General features: G+C 46.9%; 1 protein-coding gene across 3 annotated transcripts in view; it reads left to right on the top strand.

Annotated features, from left to right (window-relative positions):
• The first annotated feature begins 4,490 nt into the window (after positions 1–4,490).
• YPEL2 (yippee like 2) overlaps positions 4,491–22,697 on the top strand; it is a 59,273-nt gene continuing 41,066 nt past the window's right edge. Inside the window, exons 1-2 of one of the 3 annotated variants that reach the window (XM_045525633.1) lie at positions 4,491–4,680; positions 22,361–22,674. In XM_045525633.1, coding sequence (XP_045381589.1) covers positions 22,558–22,674 — 117 coding nt within the window. In that variant the 5' untranslated portion in view covers positions 4,491–4,680; positions 22,361–22,557. Of the gene's footprint in view, positions 4,681–5,431; positions 5,573–22,360; positions 22,675–22,697 lie in introns of those variants that run through there. The other 2 variants (XM_045525631.1, XM_045525634.1) reach the window with 2 other exon arrangements.

Raw genomic sequence — 22,697 nt, 5'->3', positions numbered from 1 at the left:
AGCTGTTTTGTTAAGGGACGTTCAGGAAGGCCACGGTACAACACTTGCCCATTAACAGTTTGAAATGCACATAATCAGCCACTTTCATGACTGAAAATGAGAGACTTGGACAGGGATCAGAGAAAACATTTATTGTACATAAAGAAACAAAGCACTGTTACCATAATCTGTCCACAGGAAGATTGCACCAGGCTCTCCTTTGTGATGTAATGTCATGGGACTTTACTGGTGGGGTCAGGGGCGTACAGTGAGGCCTGGGAGGAGCAACTCCCCCTCCCACACAGGCAGAGCTGCTTGATTCCCCAGGTGGTATGGTGGTGTGAGAGCCTGTAGCTGTTAGCCTTCAGGAAGTTTCTATCGTACTGTGACTTTTAAAATATAGGTTGCCCCTTTTATAATAGAATATCTGAAGTTTCAGGTTTAATGTTATCATACTACAAAGGCTGCTATCTGGTGGTGATCAGTATACTCTGAGAACAGACGCTATCCATTTCTGCTTGGATCCCCATCGGATTCAACTCAGATATAAACTTTTAGAAAGGGCCTACCGTGTGTCAGGTGCTGAAAATATAAGGATGATCTGATAAGGTTCCAGCCCAGGAGGGACTGGCAGAGAGGACACATCACAGAAAACTCTTAATTGGGAGTATGAAGTGTTGGGTGATATAACGGAGCTATGAATAAAGTGCTATGCAGGGTACTGAAAAGGGAAAAATTAATTTTGCTGGGGAGGCTAGGGTAAACTCCCCCAAAGAAGTGACATTTGATCTGATCTTTGGACTGAATCATCATGCAAATGGATGGGAGATGGGATGAAGAAAGGAAAGAACAGAGGGGTAGGGAAGGTGGACAAAGGAGAGAACAACATTCCAAGTGAACAAAATTGCAGGGACAAAGCTATGAGACAGTAAGCATATTCATTCATTTGTTCAGATATTCACTCAACCAACAATTGTTTCTTGAGTGCTTAGACACTGTTCTTGGCACTGGAGACACAACAGGAAGCAAGACAGGTAAGGTCCCTGATGCTTTCATGGAGTTTACAGTTTAGAGCTGGCTGGGATAGAAAACAAACAAAAATAGGCCTATAATCCTAGCACTCTGGGAGGCCAAGATAGGAGGGTTGCTTGAGGTCAGGAGTTCAAGATCAGCCTGAGCAAAAGCAAGACCCCATCTCTACAAAAAATAGAAAAATTAGCCAGTGTGTTGGCGTGTGCCTGTAGTCCCAGCTACTTGGGAGGCTGAGGCAGGAGGATCGCTTGAGCCCAGGAGTTGGAAGTTGCAGTGAGCTGTGATGATGCCACTGCACTCTACCTAGGATGACAGAGTGAGACTGTCTCAAACAAACAGACAAAAGTGAACTAGATGATTTCAGAGAGTGATATGTGTCAGGAAGAAAATAAATTGGGAGAAGTTATGATTGGGGGGCCAGGCATGTAAGGTGAGGTGCTCAGGGAGACTTCTCTGGAGATTTGACCTGAGAACCAAAAGGTGAAGAGGCAGCTTTCTTGGGGCAAAGTGTTCCAGGCAGAAGGAACAGCAAACAAAAACACCCTTGAACAGGAACAGGCCTGGTATTTTTGAGGAACAGAAAGAAGGCCAGCTTGACTGCAGCAGTTTGAGAAGGACAGATGGTGGAAGACCGGAGAGGTTGGCAGGCCTGGTTAGCAGGGCCTGTGGGCCACCATAAGGAGTTTGTTTTGAAGAAGTACCATCTGGCTGCTGTGTAGAGAAAGGACTGAACGCAGGGAGATCAGTGTGGAGGCTGTTACTTACTCTAGGATATTGGTGGCTTCCAACCAGGGTGGTAGCAGTAGAGGCAAATGCGTTCAGAGCAAATATATATTTTTGAAGTAATGCTGAAAGGACAGGCTGATGGATTTGGGGGCAGGTGAGGGAAAGGAAGATGTAGTTAATTATTTCAAATGCTCTGAGAGGTTGCGTAAGATAAAACATATAAAAGTTACCTTGTTCACAGTAGTAGTAGCACTGATTGGCAACATAGGATTAGTGGGAGAGAATACAGGAAAAGAATGGCTGTGAAGGATTTGGGAATGAACGAATTTGGCTTCACAGAGGAGACAGGGGTACTGTTCTACTGACAAAGCCAGGCTGCTATTCTGTCTGTGAAGCCAGGAACCTCTCAAACTTTTACCGTCAAGGTTTTTTTTTTTTTTAAACCCTCTGGCTGACTCTGAACAAATTTGTTTATGTCTCTCCCTACCTCTCTCCATCTTTTTTGCCCTCCAGGAAAAATGTCTGTCTATGCTCACAAAGTCTCCATTGGCCTTGGCTTCTCTCTCCTCAGTAGTTTCTTCAGAATATTTTTTTTTTAATTAATTTTTTTGACATGGGGTCTTGCTGTGTTGCCCAGGCTGGTCTGGAACTCCTGGGCTCAAGTGATCCTCTTGCCTCAGCCTCCCAAGTAGCTGGGACTACAGGCATAGGCCACCAGGTCCAACAGATTCTTCAGACTACGTCATCCAAGTCAAGCAGGAAATTCTGCTCATAATAGACACTGAGTAAATACTCTGAGGAACAATTCAAGGTGTTTGGATTCAGAAAGGAAGCGCAGTCTCTTTTACTACTTTGTTTCATCCACTTCTTTGTTTCACTTCTCTCTTCTTTGCCAACTCACAATGCTTAGCTCTTTTTGACTAGGGGGGGCAGGATCATGCTTAATAGATATTTTTTTGTTGGCTGGCTGGTTCTCTGTCTCCCTGTCCTAAGGTCTGGGGGCCTCCTCCAATCCCCTGCATACACACAGCAGGCCTGCAGGGGTCCTCAGAGCTCCCTCTGAAACCACTGCACCAGGCCAGTCCTCTTCAGCTAACATTATCTTTTATTTAAACAGAAACAGTAGCCACCAGTCTTGTTACATAACATACCAATATCTTAGGGTGCTAAACTAATGCAGCATCTACTGTTAGGAAGTGGTGATGTGGCAACACAAATATTCACCAGCACAATATTGCGGAAACGTTGTAACAGATTTGACTTTCTGGCCCTACTTAGAATTTCAGAGCTGGAAGGGACTATGAGACTTGACAGATCATCCTATTTCAAACTTCCTTGTTTTAAACTGTGGAAACCTGGGCCCAGAGAGACAAAAAACTTGCCCAAGAGGCAGATCAGGGCTAGACAGCAAGCTTTTGATAATCTAAAGAATCTATCACATCTTCTTACATTAAGGATTAAATGTTAAATGGTTTTTGTTTGTGATTCTTTCTTCTCTGAAAGCATTTTTTTAGACTCTCCAAACTAGTCCATTGAGAACAAGGACATAGTCCCTAGGGGCTGATACGTAAGTGCCATGATACTGATGCATTTGAGGTGTTTTGTTGTTTTTACTAACTTTAGGGACTGGATTCACACCCAAGTATGCAATGTATATTAACTGAATACAACTTGGTTGACCAAATATATTTTAAAGACAGTTGAGTGGAGTTGTAGGTTAAGTTTTGAGCCACCTGGGGATCTGCCCTACCACCCTTCTGGGTTTATGGGCAAAACAGTATATGGAAGGAGGTTGGAGTCAGCTGTGTCTCCTGAAGCACCTCACATCCTGATAGCTGCACAATAATAAAACATGTAGTTTTCTCTGAGGAGCTGCAGAACACCAGTGGCTGAGTGACAAGGCAGGACCTGCTCTTTTCCCTTGCCCCTGCCAGCATTCTTTATCAAACTGACCTGCTTTCCTGCTGGGAGACTCTGCCCCACTCCACCCACCTGGTACCTCCCTGGATTTCCTGACTGCCAAGAGCTTATTTTTTAACCTTTTCTTCCTTGAAAAGCACCACCCCACTGACCCAGAACGTGGACTCCTCCCCTCTGGTCACTCTGACCATCCTATTCTCCTGGGTTAACCATCCTCATCTCCCTCCAAACCCATGGAAAAATCAGCAGCAATAGGGGGCCTTCCAATTCCCTTAAAGCTCCTTTCCTTACCTTGAACTCTGTGAAATTACTAGCAGGGCAGAGAGAAAAGGGGAAATGCCTAGCTTTTGAGCAGGTAATAGCTGGGCCAGGTGGGACTGGCACTATCTTACTAAATTCAACTCCCCTGGGCCCAAAGGGCCACTTCTGGTAACTTAGGCTCTGGGTTAGGGATGGCTTACGGCTAAGGGGGTAATTACTACCTTGGCCTCTGCCCAACACACACACCCTTTAGCTTCTGGAAATCCCAGCCTTAACCTGGGCACAAACCCCAAACCCAAATAAACAGCCTCCTCCCAGGCGCTGACAGCCCTCCCAGGTTTATCACCCTTCCTCCTTAGCCCCCGGCCAGTTGCCGCGACTGGGGGCGGACCAGACACCCGCCGCACTCCCCGCACCCAAGCCCGGCCGGGGCAGAGGGTGGGGGGCGGGAGGCAGGGGAAGCGGGGGGCGGAGTTCCGTCCTCTGCTGATTGGCTCCACGCGGATGGGCTGCGGCCGTGCCGGGCCAACCCGCAGCGTGTTGCTATGTGCTGAGCTGAGGGGATAGGTGCGGGGGCGCGTCCGTCACGGGGCAGCCCCCGGTCCCGACCGGAGGGATGCGGAGTGGCGGCCGCGGCAGTGGCGGAGACTGTGGCTTTAAGAGCGAGCCGGGAGCGCGAGGTCCAGCCGGGCCATCCTTTGCCGCCGCGCACCCCCGCGGAGCCGAGCCCCGCGCCGGCCGGACGGGGCAGCCTGCTGCCGGGTGAGCGAGCCGGGAGCGCCGCGCGGGCCGCGCGCGTGGGCGTGGGGTGCGCTGTCAGCGCGGGCTTTCGGTCCCCGGCGCTGGACACCAGCCCCGTGCCCCCTGCCGCCCGGCTCCCGCGGAGGGCCCGCGCCCTCCGTCCCGCGTGGGGTGCCGCGGGGTCCGCGGGCGCTGGGGGCGGGAGCTGGCCGCCGGGGCCACGTGACCGGTTTGTTTACAAACACTGCCGGGCCCCGCGGCGACCCGCGAAGGGTGCCCAGGTGGCGCGGGCCCCTCGGTCGGGGCCGGGGACCCGTGCGGAGAGCGGGGCGAGTCTGGGGTGCGAGGTCTGGCGGAGGGGACGGGGAGACCCGGTCGCTGCCGCCGCCTCCTCGGCGTAGTCCCCGCGGGCTCGGACTTCGTGGGGTCAGGGTGGGGCTTGGGACGTTTCTGTCCCCGTGACGCTGCGTCTCTCTTGGAGACACTGGGGGCCGGGGGAGCCGCCCTGGGGGCCCCGCCTCTGGGAGACTGGCCGCCCTTGGAGCTCCCAGGAGTGCTGCTTCGGCCCCGGGCCCGGCCGAGGTAACCGCAGCCGAGTTCCTGCCCGGCCGCTTCCCGGCGCCTCCCGAGTGTCCTTGCCAAGGAGGTGGGCGCCAGTTCTCTCCTGCCCCAAGGAATGTACGGGCCTCTCCGGCGAGAACCTCCCAGGAGCTGGCGCTGAGGGGCAGCCCCAAGCTCTCACTGTTTCTAGTTCACCCTCCTTGGCCGCTGACCTCCTCTCGATCTTTCCCCGTGTGGTGGGCTATTCTCCCGTCGTGGGGGCGGAGGGACACCTGTTCTTTTGGACCTCTTGTCTGAGGGACTGCCACCTCTGACTTCGCTCTTACCTGCAAGAGTTTAAAAAGCCAAGTGAGTGAGTATCCTCCGTTTTTCTCTGCTTGGTGCGTATCTGACACCCTCACCCTTCACCCTCCTCCTGCCGCTGTGAATGGCACACGGAACTGCTCCTGAGCTTTGCCGGGGTTTTTGCTTTCTGACCTGCTTGTTGATTTGATCTCTTGCAACTTGGGAGGCTCTTTTGAGTGAGTCCTTTGCCTTTGGTGAGTCTAAAGCTAGTAAGACAGCTAGTTGCTCATCTCTTTCTCCCTGCCCTTCCTTCCTTGTTCCTTTCTTCCAATAAGGTGTGCAAGCTGGGGCCCTCTGTCCCAGGGCATTATGCAAGAAGGGTAGCTGTCAGCTTCCCTGCACCCCATTTACTCACAGCATTAGAGGTGCAGGGTATCTAGGGTGTTGAGAAGTAAATCACCTCACTGGCTCTGGGGTGGGACTTGATCTCACACTTTGGATGCTCTCCAGTGTTCTTTTGGTTCTGGGGGTCACAGGGCCTGTGATCAGTGAGCTTGGATTCACCCTTCCCTAGCTTTCCTTTTACCTAGATACTGCCACAGGAACTCAGGCAGTAACCTGAGTTCTGTCCATTGGTTGCTCACTTTCTTAGCCCTTAATGCTGAGGCTGATTCTTGCCTCAGATGAGGAATATTTTCATTCTTCTGAACTGTGATATGAGTGGCTACAAGTTCTCACAGGCCCAGCCTGAGGATAGCTGTGCAAACTTCCTTTGGTCCTATCCCTTGTCCCCAGCTCCATTATAGGGTCTCAGGCAGGAGTGGAGTTGGGGGCCTGTGGGCTCAACCCCTTCCTCAGTTGAGCTTTGACTTACCAGTTTAGGATTTGATTACAGCATGTCTTGGATCTGTCTTGAGATTTCTATGCTTGAACTAAAATCAAGAAGCTTGGAGTTAGGGGTGGAAAATGGAAAATAAACACCATGCACAAGAATATTGTTTTCTCTCTAGGAGCATGGTTTTCAAACTTTGAGTGGGATCCACAGTTAAGGAATACATTTTATAGCACTGCACATAGGTCTGCAACTGAAATAAGTTCCAGAAAATGATAAAACGATAATTACCCTTACTACCTGCAGTGTGTTCTGTTAAAAACATACATATGTTTTTTAATCTCATTAACACAAATCTGCTGTTGGTCATGACCCATTAATTTGATTTCCTGACCAAGCAGGTCATGACCCACAGTTTGAGAAACATCCCTTAGGGCAGAGGTCTTCAGGCTTAAATATGCATAGAGATAATATTTATTTTCAGGCACAGGAATCTGCATCTTTAGTAAGTGGCCCATGAGATTGTGATGCAGATGGTTGATAAACTCTGGTCTGGTGGCAGTTGGGGGCAGTGAGAAATGAAAGGCATTAACTTGGATATGGAGTGCAAGGTAAGGTATGTGACCCATACTCTGCAATCCCAAAATCACGCAGCTGCCAGTCACACTAACTTAGGCTTTGAAAAGTCCAAGGGCTCAGTGTTGTTTTCAAATGCCATGAAGCAGTTGGCTTTAAGAGACTGATACCCCTTCTTTTCCACCCCATCCCAGCCCCTTTGAGGGCTGCTGTTCACTGTTCTGGATGTTTCTAGGTGTGTGTGGGGAGGGGGGTGGGACCTGAGTAGTGCTGATGAGTTGCAGTACTGTTTAGATTATGTGAATTTTCATTGTCTTGATGATTTTAAATGGTTTTGAGGCAGCTACATAATCATTGAGCCTGGGGGATTAACAATTGGCCCGCAGAAGAAAAGGTTGATTTTGTTTAGTGTGGATATTCCAGACTGTGTGGCCTGGAGGAAAGGCAGGCTGATGACTTTCTTTTTACTTGGGGTGTGGGGAGTCAGGGCTTGTTTATCATCAGGTGTCAATAAGAGACAAAAGTTCCCATATCTCCTTGCCTACCCCAGTCCTGGTTCTTTGCCATGGTGACTGCCCAGCTTCTCTGTGCAGGTGGATCTTGTTATGCATTCAGTTTGTGATGCTGGTACCTCTGCCTGCAAGCATAAACACACACAAAGCGGATGCAGTCACTAGATTTTTTTTCCCTCTTCGTAATTGTGTCCAAACTTGTTGGTAAAAGAAATTTTTTTGAATTAAAGCTGCAGTTTAGCTTCAAAAAGGACTCTGAATTACCCAAATTGAAATTCAACTATGGTCCTTCTTGCAAAGGTGTTCCTTATCTGAGAAAATTAACTGTGGGATTATTTGAATTAACTTTAATAGCATTCACTTTGGCCAAGCAGCTCACATTTAGAATGTATGGTTTTTGGGCATCTGGGAAAAAGAAAGAAATAGAAGGATGGCAAGGGATAGTATATCCTAGAATAGGAAAAGCAGAGGGAAGAGATGTTCAGGTGAGATTCAAATGGAGGGTCAGATCGGTTCCCCTTGTAAAAGATCTTGGCATTTCCCTAGAGTCTGTCAGGCAAACCACTAGGTGCTCTGACAATAGCATCCCCCTGAGCATAAAGGGGTATAAAGCTTTGGAAAAGCAAGAAACATCATTTTCAACCTTAGCTTGCAATGGGGGAAAGCTAGCCAGCACCTGCAGGCTAAAGGTATTTTGTTAGAGTTCTTAGTTTTTGGTGATGTTATCCTTAACCACAGGTGTTACATACTTAAGTCTTTAAAGGATTGCATCTATTTAAAAAAAAAGATTGCCCCTGCGTGGTTCTTCCCTGGGAGCTGTGAATATGGCACTGAAGGGCTTAAAAATAAATCGTGATATGCTACTTCCCTATATACAATTTACCAAAGGCTTCTCATTCATTGCCCTTCAGGTAGAATCCAACTGCTTTCCTTGGAGACATTGCATGCCCTGTCCCCCTCCCCCAGCTTCTCCTACCTCATCTACCATCCTTTCCCACTCTGCTTCATTCTACGTCAGCTGCAGTGGCCTTCCTGAGGTTTCTAAAACATGTGATGCTTATTTTTGTCACAGGGCTTTTCTACTGGTAGTACCTCTTTCCAGGATGCCCTTTCTCCAAACTTTTGCATGCCTAACTCCTTATCTCACTTGGGTGTCCCTGACCAGTTATCTAGAACAGTTCTTCCCCTTCTGCACTTCAGCCTCTCTTAATCCCCTTAACTTTATTTTTTTTCAAAGTACTTTAATACCATCTGTAAATATATTATCTACTTGTTTGCTAAAGTGGAAGCTTGAGAGCTTTTCTGTTTTGCTCACTGCTGACAGTACTTGGTATGGAGTCTGGATAAATATCTTGTTGGTTGAATGCATGAATGAACTAAGAGCTAAGGTTTAGACTCTTAAGCTTTACAGTCTCTAGGGTAGGAAAGAATACTTTATTTTTAAGAGAAGAGGAAAAGAGAATTTTTCTCTTTCTTTTCCTGAGATAATATAGTATTCCCCTGGGATTACTTTCATTTGCAATTTCTGCTTTTCACAATTTTTTCACCCCTTAATTCCCTTTAAAGATTGGCAAAGTCTCCAAAAGCTCCATTGTTATTTTGTTATTACCAAACAACTCTTATCTCCCACAGTAACCTTATTCTAGGCCTCACTGTTTACTCCTGACAAACATTAGCATTTCTATCAGTAATCATATTTCTTTAATACCAGGAGGACACTGTAAGTGGGGCTAAGAGATGGGCCCAGAAAAACCTGGATAATTAGCTCTGTAACCTTGGCTATCTATTAAAATTCTCTAAATCTTTGTTCCTTATTTGTAAAATGGTACTAATAATAGTTCCTATCACACAGGATTGATGGGAGGATTAAACGAGAGAGAATGCAAGGGAAACTAGGCACAGAGCCTTAAATTAGAGTGAGTAAACGAAGACCAGAAATGCCACTTACATCTACCAGAACTGGAATGGAATTTAGAGATCATCGAATCGAACTGACTGCTGCTCAGCTCTTAACAAATACCCACTTGGAAGAAGTAGTATTTACAGAATTTTTTGGAAGGACGTGTTGTCTACCTGTTCCTCTAGCCATTCTTGGTTTTATACTTGATTAAGCTGAGCCAAATGAAAGCTGCCATACTTAGGCCATATTTATCTTAGGCTGTCCAGAATTGTCTTTATTGAGATGAACTTCGGTGTCTGCCCTTTGCTTTCATGGAAGGACACTGTCAGAAATAGCTTTATATAACTTGTTACTACAGTTCTTATAAGGGTTTATGTTATTGAAGACTTTAGCTGCAATCTCACTTAATGTCCCCTTTAAGAAGTGCATGGGAGAAATTTCTGTCAGGACTTAGTGCCAGGAAAAGCTTTGCCTCTCCAGGGGAACTGGTATGCTTTTTCTTTTTGTGGACAATTGAAAATTTATAACTGATCGTATTTCTCTTTTTGCTTTGGCTACCAGAAAGTATAGAGCCAAATGTGCAGCTTGATTTTACTGACTATGTAGGGCCCTATATCCTAATATTTTTCAGTGTTACCCTTGTGATTTTTATTTTCTTTAATTTCAAGATAATTATTTATAACTTTATTAATTAGATACATGCTGGATTGGATATTAAAATCCATTTAGGTGTTAACATTTTAGCGATAGAAACATTGTGGCTTAAACAGGCAAAAAGGACTTACTTAAGACAACACTGATTAGGACAAAGCACAGACTAGAAACCACACCTTTCTCAGGCCAAGGGCTCTTTCTACTCTTGCACATTCTGGAAGAATACCAGCTCCTGACCTGAACCCTAAATAGCCCATCGTGTCTCAATACTAGGCAAAGTGTGCATTCTCTCTGTAATTGGGCAAAGGAGCATTCTGCCAGTAAGATGCAACGCCTGTAATTGGGCAAAGGAGCATTCTGCCAGTGAGGTGCAACGCCGCCACCTGTATTCCTGTTACTTGGATGGGTCAGCAACACTTGTGGTCTTCTGAGCTACAGGGCTGTCAGCCCTCCCCTGTGTCTTGAGAATGTGGTATGTCCAGACTCGGTGGCTTTGATTTGAAACTAGATTGCTGGCTCAGAATGTGGTTAGCCTCCAGTATCTGGAGTTCTCTTGCCTATTTCTCACTGGGAAAGGAAGGGTTGACATCTAAGTGGCAGATGGGTGCCACTGAGGCGCAAACAGGATCTTCTGGGTGTGAAATAGCTCTATTTTGTTTTACTTGATAATAAGTTTGAGGAAATACTGACCTTCCCAATGAATTGTTTTGTTTTGTTTTGTTTTCTCAAGGAGTTCTGTTTGGAAATACTTGGGGCTAGGGAGTGGAGGCATGGAGTACATCCTGCCAGTCAAGAACATTTTGGTTCCTATTTTGAGCTAGGGAAGAAGAACCTCTGGCCTAGGGCTGAAATTTAACCTTGGTTTTGTTGTATTATCACTCAACAGATGATAAGGCTTCTGCTAGATGGAGATGAGTTAAGATATGGACCCTGACCCTAAGAGCATATACTCCAATCAGAGTGGTAAAGACATATGTGTAAATAACAGAGTTTAGAGTCATCACAGAGATACAGAAAGAAGGGTGGCCTTTTTGGAGGTGGAGCTGTGAATGAAGAGGATTTAAACCTGCACTAACACTCCAGGGGGGACTGTGTGCAAAGGCAAAGAAGCATGAACATAAAAGAGGTAGGATATTGGGAATGTTCAGCAGGCATTCAGTGTGAAATAGGGGAAAGAGAACCCTGTGATACTGCTTGGCTACCATTGCTGCACTTAGAGCACCACCTCTGTGGAGGTGGATTGTGATTTCTGTTCTCAGTAGAACTCACGGATGAAGGGCTGTGAACAACGGCTAACTGACATGGGTAATAGGTGTCCTCAAAAGGGAGATTGTTTCTAGTGATCCTCAAACCTGGCTGCCTTAAGAATTTGTTGGCCCCACCAAAGGCCTACACAGTCAGAATTTTCAGGATGGGGAATCAGTAACAGAAACAAGCAAATAGTAACAACATCCTCCCAAAATATTTCCCAGTTTTCTAAAGCAGCCAGCCCCACGCATGTCTGAGGTCTGGAAACCGCTGGGGTAGTTGGTTGATCTCTCTGGCAGAAACTACTAAGCATCCTTGGCCTTTGGCCTCCTTTTTCTTGCTCTTTCTATTTTTGCCTCTTCCTTTTCTTCCTTTGTTTGTATCACTCCTGTGTGTGTCAGCCGTTATATTTGCCTCCCCTTTATCTCTTCTTTTACCACTTTGGTCTTTGTCTGTTGGGGGTCCCTCCTTAAATTGACTCACTGCCAAGTGGACCATAAGGGAGAAATGAATTATCTTTCAGTGTTTGCAGTATTAATGGTATAAACATGACTATTATGTAAACCTAAATTAAATAGGGCTTTTAGTTAGTTTTGCTCACAGGCTCTTAATTTGTCTTTTAGGATTTGAGGGAAAAAGTTATCCCCACTGCAGTTAACTGCAGCCTTAAAGCTAAGCACCCCATTATCAGCTAGGTACAACAAGAACTGAAAACTAGCTTTTTCTTTTGCCTAATCTGTTGTCCCACCTGCTTCAGGTTATTTCCTTCCCTCATTTGTTTTTCCCCATTTCTTCAATTTAAGTGTTCAGCTGCAAGTCTGATGGTGTTTTAAGAAAACTTGACATCTTTGTTTTGCATTATAATTAATTGACTTAGACTCCCATTCTGCTTGAAGCTCTGGAGGGCTCTGGGACCAAGAATGCATTTCCTCAGACCCCTCGATGGTTTGTCTTGGTTGGAAGGATCCACGTGAGGGGTGGGATGGGTGATTTGAATCATGGTTCTGATTCTTTCTAGTTGTATGACCTTGGGCAGCTTGTTTAACTTGAGCCTGTTCCTTATCTGGAAAACAATCATAGTAATGCCTGCCTCCCTGGGTTGTTGTGAGGGTGAATTGTGAGATAGTCTATCAAGTACTTGGCCCCTCATGGGCCCAGAACAGGGAATTTAATACATTGTAGAATCCTGGAGGCTGATTGGCTGTTGCTCCAGGGTCTCCTCCCTAGCTCCCCTCGCCTCCTGCCTTCCTTCCACCAAGGCTTTCTGAGCTCTTGCCAGGCTTTGGGCTAGGTATGAGGGATGATTAACCAGACATGTTCTCTGGCCAGGAATGGCTCGCAATCTAGTGGGAAGACTGACCCATGAGCAACTAGCTATGTGGAGGTTTTTAAAATTATATGAAAAAGCTGTGCTGGCCATGCACATGTCTCCTCTTCATGTACCAGGCCTAAAAGGAAATGAGGCTTTGATTCTTAGTGAAATCTATCTGCCATTCCCGTATGGAAAAGAAACCCAGAAATTTGCTGTAGAATCAGTCTCTGTCTCCCACCCTGTCCCCTTTCCTCTCTCTCAGTAAAGGGTACCACTCGATGGCAGTTTAGTAATTCCTAGAACAGAATACATTCAGCTTTGGGCTGGTGATAGCTGGGTCTTTAGACATACAGGCATCCTTTTGAAAGTGCATCTTCCCCCCCCCTTTTTTTTTTTGCTCTTGAGTTTTAAAAAGTTCAATTTCCAAATTCCAATTGTGGAAAGGCAGAGAGCCCAGCCACAGATGTCAGTCTAGAGTTTTGGATTTATTTGAATTGGGAGATTAAAGTCAGAAAGCCAAAGGCATGCTGACAGCTGAACAACAGAACTGTATTGGCAGATTTGGGATGGATGGTTTGTAGCTAATTGGGGCCCCAGCTGTGCCCTGGGGGACCAGCAGTTAAAGAGAAATCAAGGTCACACGGTGCCGGTAGTCCACAACACATTCATTTGCTCAGCACATATTTGAGTGTGGGAAACACAGATGACAATCAAAAAATCACCTCAATAAAAGTAAAAATACAGCTGTGGATAGCACTATGTGTATGGAATAGAGGACCTGACTTAGTGGGAGTTGGAGGAGGCTAAGAGAGGAGTGTGTTCCCTGGTGAAGTAGCTTCTGAAGATAGCCCATATGTCTGACCCTATTTTCCAAAACATTGTTTTCTTGATAGATCTCTAAATGGCTATTTTTCATTATAGTTCAAGTAGTGCCCTGTCTGGGGGCAGAGGGATGGACCAGATCCCTCTCTGGGTCACAGATCATAGGAAAAATGTATTTGTTTTGTTTTAACCGGGATTATCATCTCAGAGCATGATTAAATACAAAAGCAAGGACTGATGTTGAAGGGCGGCAGTCTCTTAGAGCTGGGTGAAAGGGCAGTTGACCGTCAACTCCTGCATGTGTAGTGGAGGCAGGGTTGGGGGGGTCCCTTTCCTTCTTGGCCTGAACCAAGTCTGACACTTCATTGTTCTCTGACTCAGTCTTGTCTAGAACAGCAGCTCAGACTGCTCTGGGGGTTTTGTGGGGACCACCCTGGGAGAAGACGCCTAGGTTGGAAGTCCGAGGGTAGGAGTCTAGGAGTCACTGCCAGCCTGGGGAGGGTTGCTTGAGAAGCTGCCCTAGGGGCACACAGAGACTGTGAAGGCCTTGGAGAGCGGGGTGTGGACAGAATGAGAAATGTTTCTGCTATCAAGCAGCAGCCTGGTAAAACCATTAGAGGTTCATGTGGCATGGCTCATCTGAGCCATGATTTCATGATACTACGGAGTTTCAGGCTCCATCTGCCAGCCCAGGTCAGTTGGCGTCACAAGAGTTTACTGGCTTTTTAACTTTGTGGAGCATTAATGGTGTGTGAATCCCATGTAATACCCAGATTGGATATTTTAAATGTGCTGGATAGTGGCAAAGTAAGTAAGGAGATTTTTTTAAAATGCCAGCTTTGCATGGCAGCATGCTTTCACTGAGGGTCGCTTATTTTACCCAGTTAACCTTTATCAAGAATCTCCAATATGCCCGGCACTGTGAGTCTTGGGGAAGCCACTGCGTGGGGGGAAGGTGTCAGTAATACTGGACCATGGACTGCAGGAAGTTGCCAGTCCTGTGGGCACACAGATACATGAACAGTGTGATAAAATGGCATTCCAGAGAAAAAATAATTTTTGTGTGTGTGCTGGGAGAAGGGGCCACCATCTCTGCTTAGGGTCTTGCTTGAGCTGAGTATTAAGGGATGAGCAGGCATTTACCAGGCAGAGAAGGTAGGTTAAGCAGGCATTGCAGGTAGCTGAAACAACTGGAGAAGAGGCAGAGGGTAGTGACTGAGCTTGATCTGTTGGGAACAGGTTTTGAGTGGGGTGGGGAGGTGATGAGACTAAAGGAGAATTGGGCCCAGGCTCTTGGTGCCACCTGAGGGGTTGGACCGTGTCCTATAGGCTGCTAGGAAACCACTGGAGGTTTTGAAATATGAGAGAGATGTGATCAGATTGTGTTTTATAAATAGAATTCTAGAATAGGCTGGAGAGGTGAGAGCTGAGTCAGGGAGACCAGTTAGGAAGCTGTCACTGTAGTCCAGTATGGGAGAGGATGGGCCTCTCACGGTGCTGCTGCTGGTGGCTGTGGGTTGGCAATGGGAGGGTGGATTTAAGAAGCAGAACCAACTGTCCAGGGGACAAATGAAGGAAAGGGAAGAGCAAAGGGTGTTTTCTGCTTGGGCGACTGGGCATTCAAGAAGAAGGAACAGAATGGAGTGAAGGTGATGGGAGCTGGGGGAATAGAAAAGGTGGCTTTGGACGTGTTTAGTTTGAAGTACCTTCCTAGGAGCTAGCTAGAGGTGACCTTTAGAAAGGGGATCACGGGTTGAGGAGTGGAAGGCACAGGTTTAGAAGGCTTGAGAGGATGTAGAGAGTGCCCAGGGAGCAGGCAGTCAGGCACATAGTGGAAGCACCTCCAAGAAGGAGAACAGCCAGGGAGATTGAGGCTCAGTTGGGGGGGGGGGATGAATTTCAGGAGAAAGCAGCTGAATGCAGCCCCAAAGCCAAACAGTGTTAGCATTCAAAGGTATCAATGTTTGGATTTGGGCCCTTATTTTTGTTATTCAAAATCCTGGGTGTGATAAGTGATATTCATGAAGCCTTGCTAGGAGGCTCGGTAGCTCTTCCATTCCTCTGGAGAGTCCATGTTTTTCACTGGTTCCAGCCAGACCATCAGAAATGCATGTTCTTGGGCTGCCCTGATTTGACCCCCTATTTTACTCAGTCTCACTTTGGTGTTTGTCATGCTGTCTGTCTTCATGGAGGGATGCTCTTAAGAAAGAATCTAGGCCGGGCGCGGTGGCTCACGCCTGTAATCCTAGCACTCTGGGAGGCCGAGGCAGGCGGATCGCTCGAGGTGAGGAGTTCGAGACCAGCCTGAGCAAGAGAGAGACCCCGTCTCTACTAAAAATAGAAAGAAATTATCTGGACAACTAAAAATATATATAGAAAAAATTAGCCGGGCATGGTGGTGCATGCCTGTAGTCCCAGCTACTTGGGAGGCTGAGGCAGTAGGATCACTTAAGCCCAGGAGTTTGAGGTTGCTGTGAGCTAGGCTGACGCCATGGCACTCACTCTAGCCAGGGCAACAAAGCGACACTCTGTCTCAAAAAAAAAAAAAAAGGATCTTACAAGATGGTTAGTTACATGGTAGAGGCTCTTGGGATATGCTGGGAATCTCGTCCGCTGGATTGGTCAGTGTCACCTCTGTGTTCGCCCGCAGGAAAAATTGCTCTCAGAAAATCTGTGTCCTGAACAACCTGCCTCTTCTGTATGCACATGTTCTAACAGATGCAAACCTCACATGGAGGCCTCCCCAGGCAAAGTGCTGAACTAAGGGGCACGTGGTAAAACAGTGCTCCGCTAACAGACATTGCAAAGGCATTGTCCAGTAGCCATCTCTCAATGGACATGTGAGACTGGCATGTTCTGTGACTTCACTGATATCGGTCTTAACAGAATGAAGGTTGGTGGATGGACACTTTGCCCTGGGGCAGGATTCATCTGGCAGAGACATGATTATTACATGGAAGCGGGACTTTAAGAGCTGGAGGAATTCTAGAGATCATGTAGGATTATCATCTGATAGATAATCCCCCTGAAATCGAGACTAGACCCTATATCCTGGCTTGAGATGAATGGTTGATTTTGTTTATGAAGGAGAATGGCTTATCGAACATCCAGGCTGGTTTTTATTATCAGCTAGATGGATTTGAAGTACCACCTGGGCCCAGTGCTATAAAAGAGGTATCTTTAAAATGATGACATTGATTTTCCTGTACATCCTGCACATCAACTCAGTGGCAGGTTTAATAGGATTTTCAAAGAAGTTTTCAACAGTGGCCCCATCCTGAGATTAGTAGAGTCGGTGCGGACCACAGAGGCAGCTTTTCCAATACAGTAAGTGATGGCGTGGTCTGTTGTTAGGAATGACAGCAATAATATCAGGTCCCCGGCTAAGCCACAAAAGCCTACTTAAACCACAATGTACCTTTAAGTGGATTAGTTTAGGCCCTAACCTCCTAACCACTGTGAGTCAACCTGAGGGACAGGAACACTGTTCTTTTTGGTCTTGTGACTAGGAACGATTGCTGTGCTTTTCTTCTTTTGCTAGTAAGGATGATTGTAGTTAATCAAGGTTATCTGGTATTAGCCATGTGCCAGGTGCTATGCTGAATGCCTCACTTGCACTATCTCATTTGACTCTTTTGTCTCCTCCAGAAGGTAGGCACTATTATCTGCTCTCAGGCAATTTGCCCAGTGATAATGTAGCTAGTGAGAAGAACCAAGACTGAATCCAAGTCCGTCTGCCTGTAGATCTGCACGCTGGACTCCACTGCTGCCAGCTTCTCTCCTTAGGCAGGCCAGAGAAGCTGGGGCTCCGTGTTCCCTGCTGTGAGTTCAGGATGCTGGTGAGATTAGGGTGGGGAAGGAAGACAGTTGTCCTGGGATAAAGGTCTTCCGTAGTCATTCTCTGTCTCTTTTTTTCTGTCTCCCACTCCTAGAAATGGCTTGCATCCTCCCTTCCCACTACCGTCACCAACATTGCCTCCAATCAGGGCTTCTCTCGTTCCTCAGGGATGCTAGAACCAAACGTGGCTGCTCATTCATGCTCCTACCCTCCTATCCTTCAAACTAGCATAAAGTCCTTTTTAGGCTTTCTAAGAGGTGGGTTGTTTTTTTTAAAACCTAGACCCAGCAATGTAAAGAATAATCATGGATGCCGGTGACAGGCCTTTGATTTTAAAAAGTCGTCTGTAGTCCAGAAGAACGGTGGTTTTCCTGGGCATCTCAGCAGAGGAGGTGAGTGGAAGTTGTAAGGGGAAAATTGGGTTAGATGGGGCCTGTGGACCTACAGTAACCTAATCCTTCCTTATTCCTTGGAGAGGAAAGGGAAGGGCCTCCCATGTGTGTTACCTGTGCGGGGAGGTGAGCTGGTCCAGTCAGACGCCCAGTGGACAGCAGAGGGTGTTTAGTTCCATAGCGATACTTAGCCTCTGCTGTGTGCCCTGTGCTGCTGGGTTCAGGGGGTACAAAAATGACTAAAACGCGGTCCCTGCTTACCTCTAGTAAAGGATACAGAGGCAGAAAAGGATAATTTTAATAAGATTAAGATAGGGGTGAACGCAGAGAGGCCACTAAGCCCATTGTTGAGGTGACATCTGAGGTGAGTCTCCATGGACAAGTCAGGGCCTGGTGAGGAGAGGTGGGAAGCTTGGGTCAGAGTGAGGGAATGGCCTCAGTAAAACCATGGAGGCGTGAAATGCAAATGTGGTGTTTTAGGGGGAACTGCGAAGAGTTTGGTCCAGGTTGCCAAATCCTAAGCACCTAAGAGTTCTTGACACATGGTAGACTCTTAAATGTCAGTGCAATTAATAGAGTATAAGGTAGAGTATTAGGTGTTAGGCGGAGAATTAGGTGAATCTGAAGCCATTCTTGGTGTCAGCAGTAACACACACATGGAATTAATTATATGGTTACTACATGCCAGGCGCATATGGAGAACTTTGTATCTATTAACTTAGTTAATCCTCACAAGAACCTTATGAGATAGATAATATTATTACCCCTATTTTTGGCAAGGAAATTGATGTCCAGAAGGCTTAAGTAATTGTCCAAGGTCACACAGCTAGTACATGATGGAGCTGTGAAAAGAATTCTAGGTTTGGAGAGATGTTGTCCCAGAACTACCATCTCAGAGGGCTGCTTGAAGACAGGTTAAAGGGTCCTAATGGGAGGCAGGGGCAGGCCACCCATTCCACTAGAAGGAATCTAGTTACACAGGCAGCTGGTTCAACTTGGATAGAAAGAGAAGGAATAAGATGTTCTCAGAGGACCCCAATTTCTGTGTCAGTCTGAACTCTCAGGCCTCCTTTTTCTTTCTTTTTTTAAGCAGCAGCACCTTTTTTTTTTTCACTTACCACTACAGTTTGGGTGTGTATTGTGTGCCAGCTCTGTGTAAGCACTTAGATCATCTGATGTAATACCTAGAACCCTATGTAGGTTGGTATTATTAGGGAACGGGGAGCTGAGGGTCAGAGTGGTTGAATAACTTGCTAGAAGTCACACAGCTAGAAAGGAGAACTGGTTTGTGTGATTCCAGAGCCCACTGCTTTTCCAGACTTCACCTATTCCAAAACACCCCATGAAACCAGCAAAACAGAGGCATACCTTAGGGACAGGCCTGTCCTGTGTCTGGAGGAATGACTTCCTATAGTGAGTTGCACTTCCTCAGGTCACTTTCTGGGGCTCTGTGTGTGGTGGCCCAGCCTTGCCTCCCCATCATTCCTCAAGTTCTTTTGCGACTCAACTAAAGAATTCGAACCTTTTACCCCTCTGTCCTGGTGACACTCAGAAGGTTCTGTTTGGAGTCCCAGCTGCAATTGTGACTCCTTGTGGAAAAGTCTTGTCTGTCAGGTGGGCCAGCCGGGTTTGGCATCCATTCCCCGTGCATTTGGCTCTTGAGGTAGTGTATTGAAGATCTTTGTTTTTAATCATAATATTTCATGTTTTTTCTTTCCATGCTGTTCAGCATGAGCCAGCTGGGGGTAGTAGCAAATCTTCCTTTAATTTCCACTGTGATGGATTATTAGTTCACTGAAAATGGTGTTTAATTTGTACATGTGCCCTGAGGCTTTTAAATATCAAGCTCATTTGATTATTGTTAGAAATCAATTTGGACTCCAATATGTTCAGTGAGCTGGACTTATGAAGCCCTGTGGACCCTCTGACCCCATTAACAGGGGCTAAAGTCCAGAAATTAAAATGATGAGTTCTGCAGCCCCATACTCTTCATTTCTTCTTTAAAAAAAAATTCATCTATTTATTTTCCTTCCCAAGAATGCACTCAAAGGAGAGACTTTTAAAATTTTCGCTTAAAAGTGAAGAAGACGGTACAGATGATTGTCTTTCGGTCCCTGGCTCCCAGCTTTCCCTCTCACTCAGCCCCACAGGCCTCTCTTGATCCCGCTTCGTCTTGCTTTCCACTCACCCCTCATTCCCTCTAGTTTGTCCTGTACCAGTTGAACAGGACTCACGTTTCAGCAAGCCACGTTTCCCCCCCTTTCTTCTTCTCAGGGAAGGAATCGCCTCTTTAGGATGCCTGTGAATTCATATCAAAGAGGGAGAGGAGCAGAGTGACTCTGGCAGCAAAGTCCAATGCCTGCTGTCCCGGCTCTCCAGGCGGTTCCTAGCACCAGGCAACCTGGGCTGTGGCTTGCGTGGTGGATTTTGCTCTCGTCTTTCTGAATTCTGAGCTGTGGCGAGGAATGAATGTGTGTACACGAGTGTGTGTTTGTGTGTGACAAACTCACATTTAACACAAGAGTATAAATGCCTATTCTGCGGAAGGTAGTTTTGAATAAGTTTTGGGATTCAGATATGAAGCTGAGCATAACCAGAAACCTCGCCTGTGAAACTTTTTTTGGGTTTCCTACGGAAAAGAAGTGAGAGAAGAAATAATTCTACTCTGGGGAAATGCATAATTTAGAAGCTGTCTGCACGTATAAGAAAACAGACTGTAGCTGCTCGATAAACCCAGACTGGCAGCCAGTGTCATTGTTTCCTTTTCTTCCCGCAGTGTTTGTATAAGACAGATGGGTCCGGTGCTCCCCAGTGGGCAGGGAAGGCTGTGGACTTGAAGTGTTTGGCCTGGGAGAAGCCTACTGCTCACTTTCCTATTTCCTTACCTTAACTCACCACTGCTTCCTTTCCTGGAAATGCTGTCCTGGAAGAGGAGTATTGGAAAGGTTGAGAATATTTCAGGAAACTTCAAGTGGGGTACTTGGCTCTTTCTACCACCTGTGGTGCTTGGGCACCCAACAGCATTGGTCTACCATGGCTGCTTTGCCCATTCACCTCGCCCGCTACCCAGAGTATGCCCAGCGTGTGACGAAGGGGCTCTGGACCCCAGGGTTTATGTATCTTCCTTCCCCATCTCCTGTTCTGGCCAGGCCTAACTCTGAGGCAAAGTTGAGGGAATTATTTCCCACTTCTGTATCCTTCAAGTATTTCTATAATGTTAAGTATAACCTGATTTCATGGCTTTAAAGATAGAGGTGGGAGACTGAGCAGAGCCTACATTATGCCCTGGTTCCTGTAAGTCTGAGTCCCTTCAACAGCCAGACATCTCACGTGTAACTGGTGATTTTGCATGTGGAGCTTCCTTGGCCCAGGACTGCAGAAGGGACATGCTCTCACTGTGGCATGAGGGCTAGTGACTAGGCTTGTCCTTCAGCCTAGTGCCAGGCAGTGGTGTTGGCCACCCAGGAAGGGTCCCAGGAGTATGGTTGCCTTGGTGACTTCTGTGGTGAGAAGGATGTCAGGGAGGAGGACAGCTTCCTTTTGTTAAGATTTGGTTCCAGTGAGGTTTAGAGGAAAACGAGGACTATGATTTGCAGGCTTTCTCTAAACATCCAGATGGATCCCAGACATAATCCAGCAAGGAAGATCTGATTTTGTTGTCTTCCTCCCCGTCTCTCTAAATAATTTTATCTTCAAAGCATGACGCAGGTGTTAATTAACGCTCACAGCTCTCCTGGGAGGTAGGCAAGTGGAAACACCACCCCCATTAGTGAAGCCCAGGGAGTAGACAGGTGCCGAAGCCTCAGGTGGGTGAGCCGCAGAGAAGCAGCATGAGTCTTAGACCTTGTGGCTCTGCCCTCAGACCTTTACTTGGACTAACTGCTCACTTGGTTACCCTGGGGGCCACCCCACTTTCTCAGTGTCCTTGATTCCCAATAGAATGAAAGAGCTGAGGCTGTAGTGGGAGAGATGTCTGGTACTGTGGGATGAGTAATGGAAAGTCTGAGAGTTTGGGAGAAAGTCTGGTAAAATTCACTGTTATTGTGAATTTTAGATGCAAGAGTCTGATTACACCATTGATTTCATTCACTTAAAAAAGAAAAAAAAAGATGTACTGAGATTTTAGTTCTGAGTCAGGTATTGGAAAGAGACTCGCTTCTTCCAAAACAGCCGGCTAACCATTAGGGGTCCTGCCGATCAGGAAGTTGATCCTTTGTATCTCATGCTCAATCCTTAACCAAAGGCTGGCATGGGGTTTACTGCTTCTGCCAGCGATAGCTTCAGGTGTTGGACTCTCGGCATCTGGAAATGGATGAGAAATCCATATGTGACCGTTGGACATAGCGAATATCTAGAGGCTGAATTTCTCCTCTTCTTACCACTCACCTTGGTTGACTCAGGTGGATGAGGCCCTTAGGAGTCCTCTCCCTGGGGCTGTAGGTGGCACATCTTCAAGCCCAGCTTATCTAGGGCTGCCTGGGAATGGTGATGGTGCCAGCGTGCTGGGTGTCTGTGGAGGGTGTGCTGGTAAGTGCTGAATGTGCTGTGTTGATACTGAACCTCCTACTCTAGAAAAGCAGCAAGACTGGAGTCTCCAGTGGTTTCTTTCTCATTCATTGGGCATCTTAGGCATAGTACAAGAAACAGACAAGGGGCTCATTTTATCCTGTAAGTGTTCCCCTCTGTCTGGGTGGCAGTTGGAGGCTCCTTGCTTTATAGGAATCCCCACTCCATCAGCTAATGATACTCCCCTTATCTTGATGTTGCAGGCTGCTGAGAGCCAGCCCTAGACCTCTGCTTGAGGGTCCTTCCTCTGAAGACATCACCAGTGTGTGGAGCCTGCCCCACACCCACCCCCTGCCAAACCACGGCCTTTACCTGTGTCTTCCGGTGTTTCCCGTGCGACCCGTCCTGTGGGAGTGCCTCGTGGGCCACCCCGGAGTTCACCCCACACTCAGCGGCGCCAATGGTGAAGATGACAAGATCCAAGACTTTCCAGGCATACCTGCCTTCCTGCCACCGGACCTATAGCTGCATTCACTGCAGAGCTCACTTGGCCAATCACGATGAACTAATTTCCAAGGTACACGTTTCCTGCAGGCCTTC

Source organism: Lemur catta, chromosome 15 (assembly GCF_020740605.2).
Source record: "Lemur catta isolate mLemCat1 chromosome 15, mLemCat1.pri, whole genome shotgun sequence".
NCBI lineage: Eukaryota > Metazoa > Chordata > Mammalia > Primates > Lemuridae > Lemur > Lemur catta.
The sequence above is the reverse complement of the archived record's forward strand: the minus strand, read 5'-3'. Positions and strand labels throughout refer to the sequence as shown.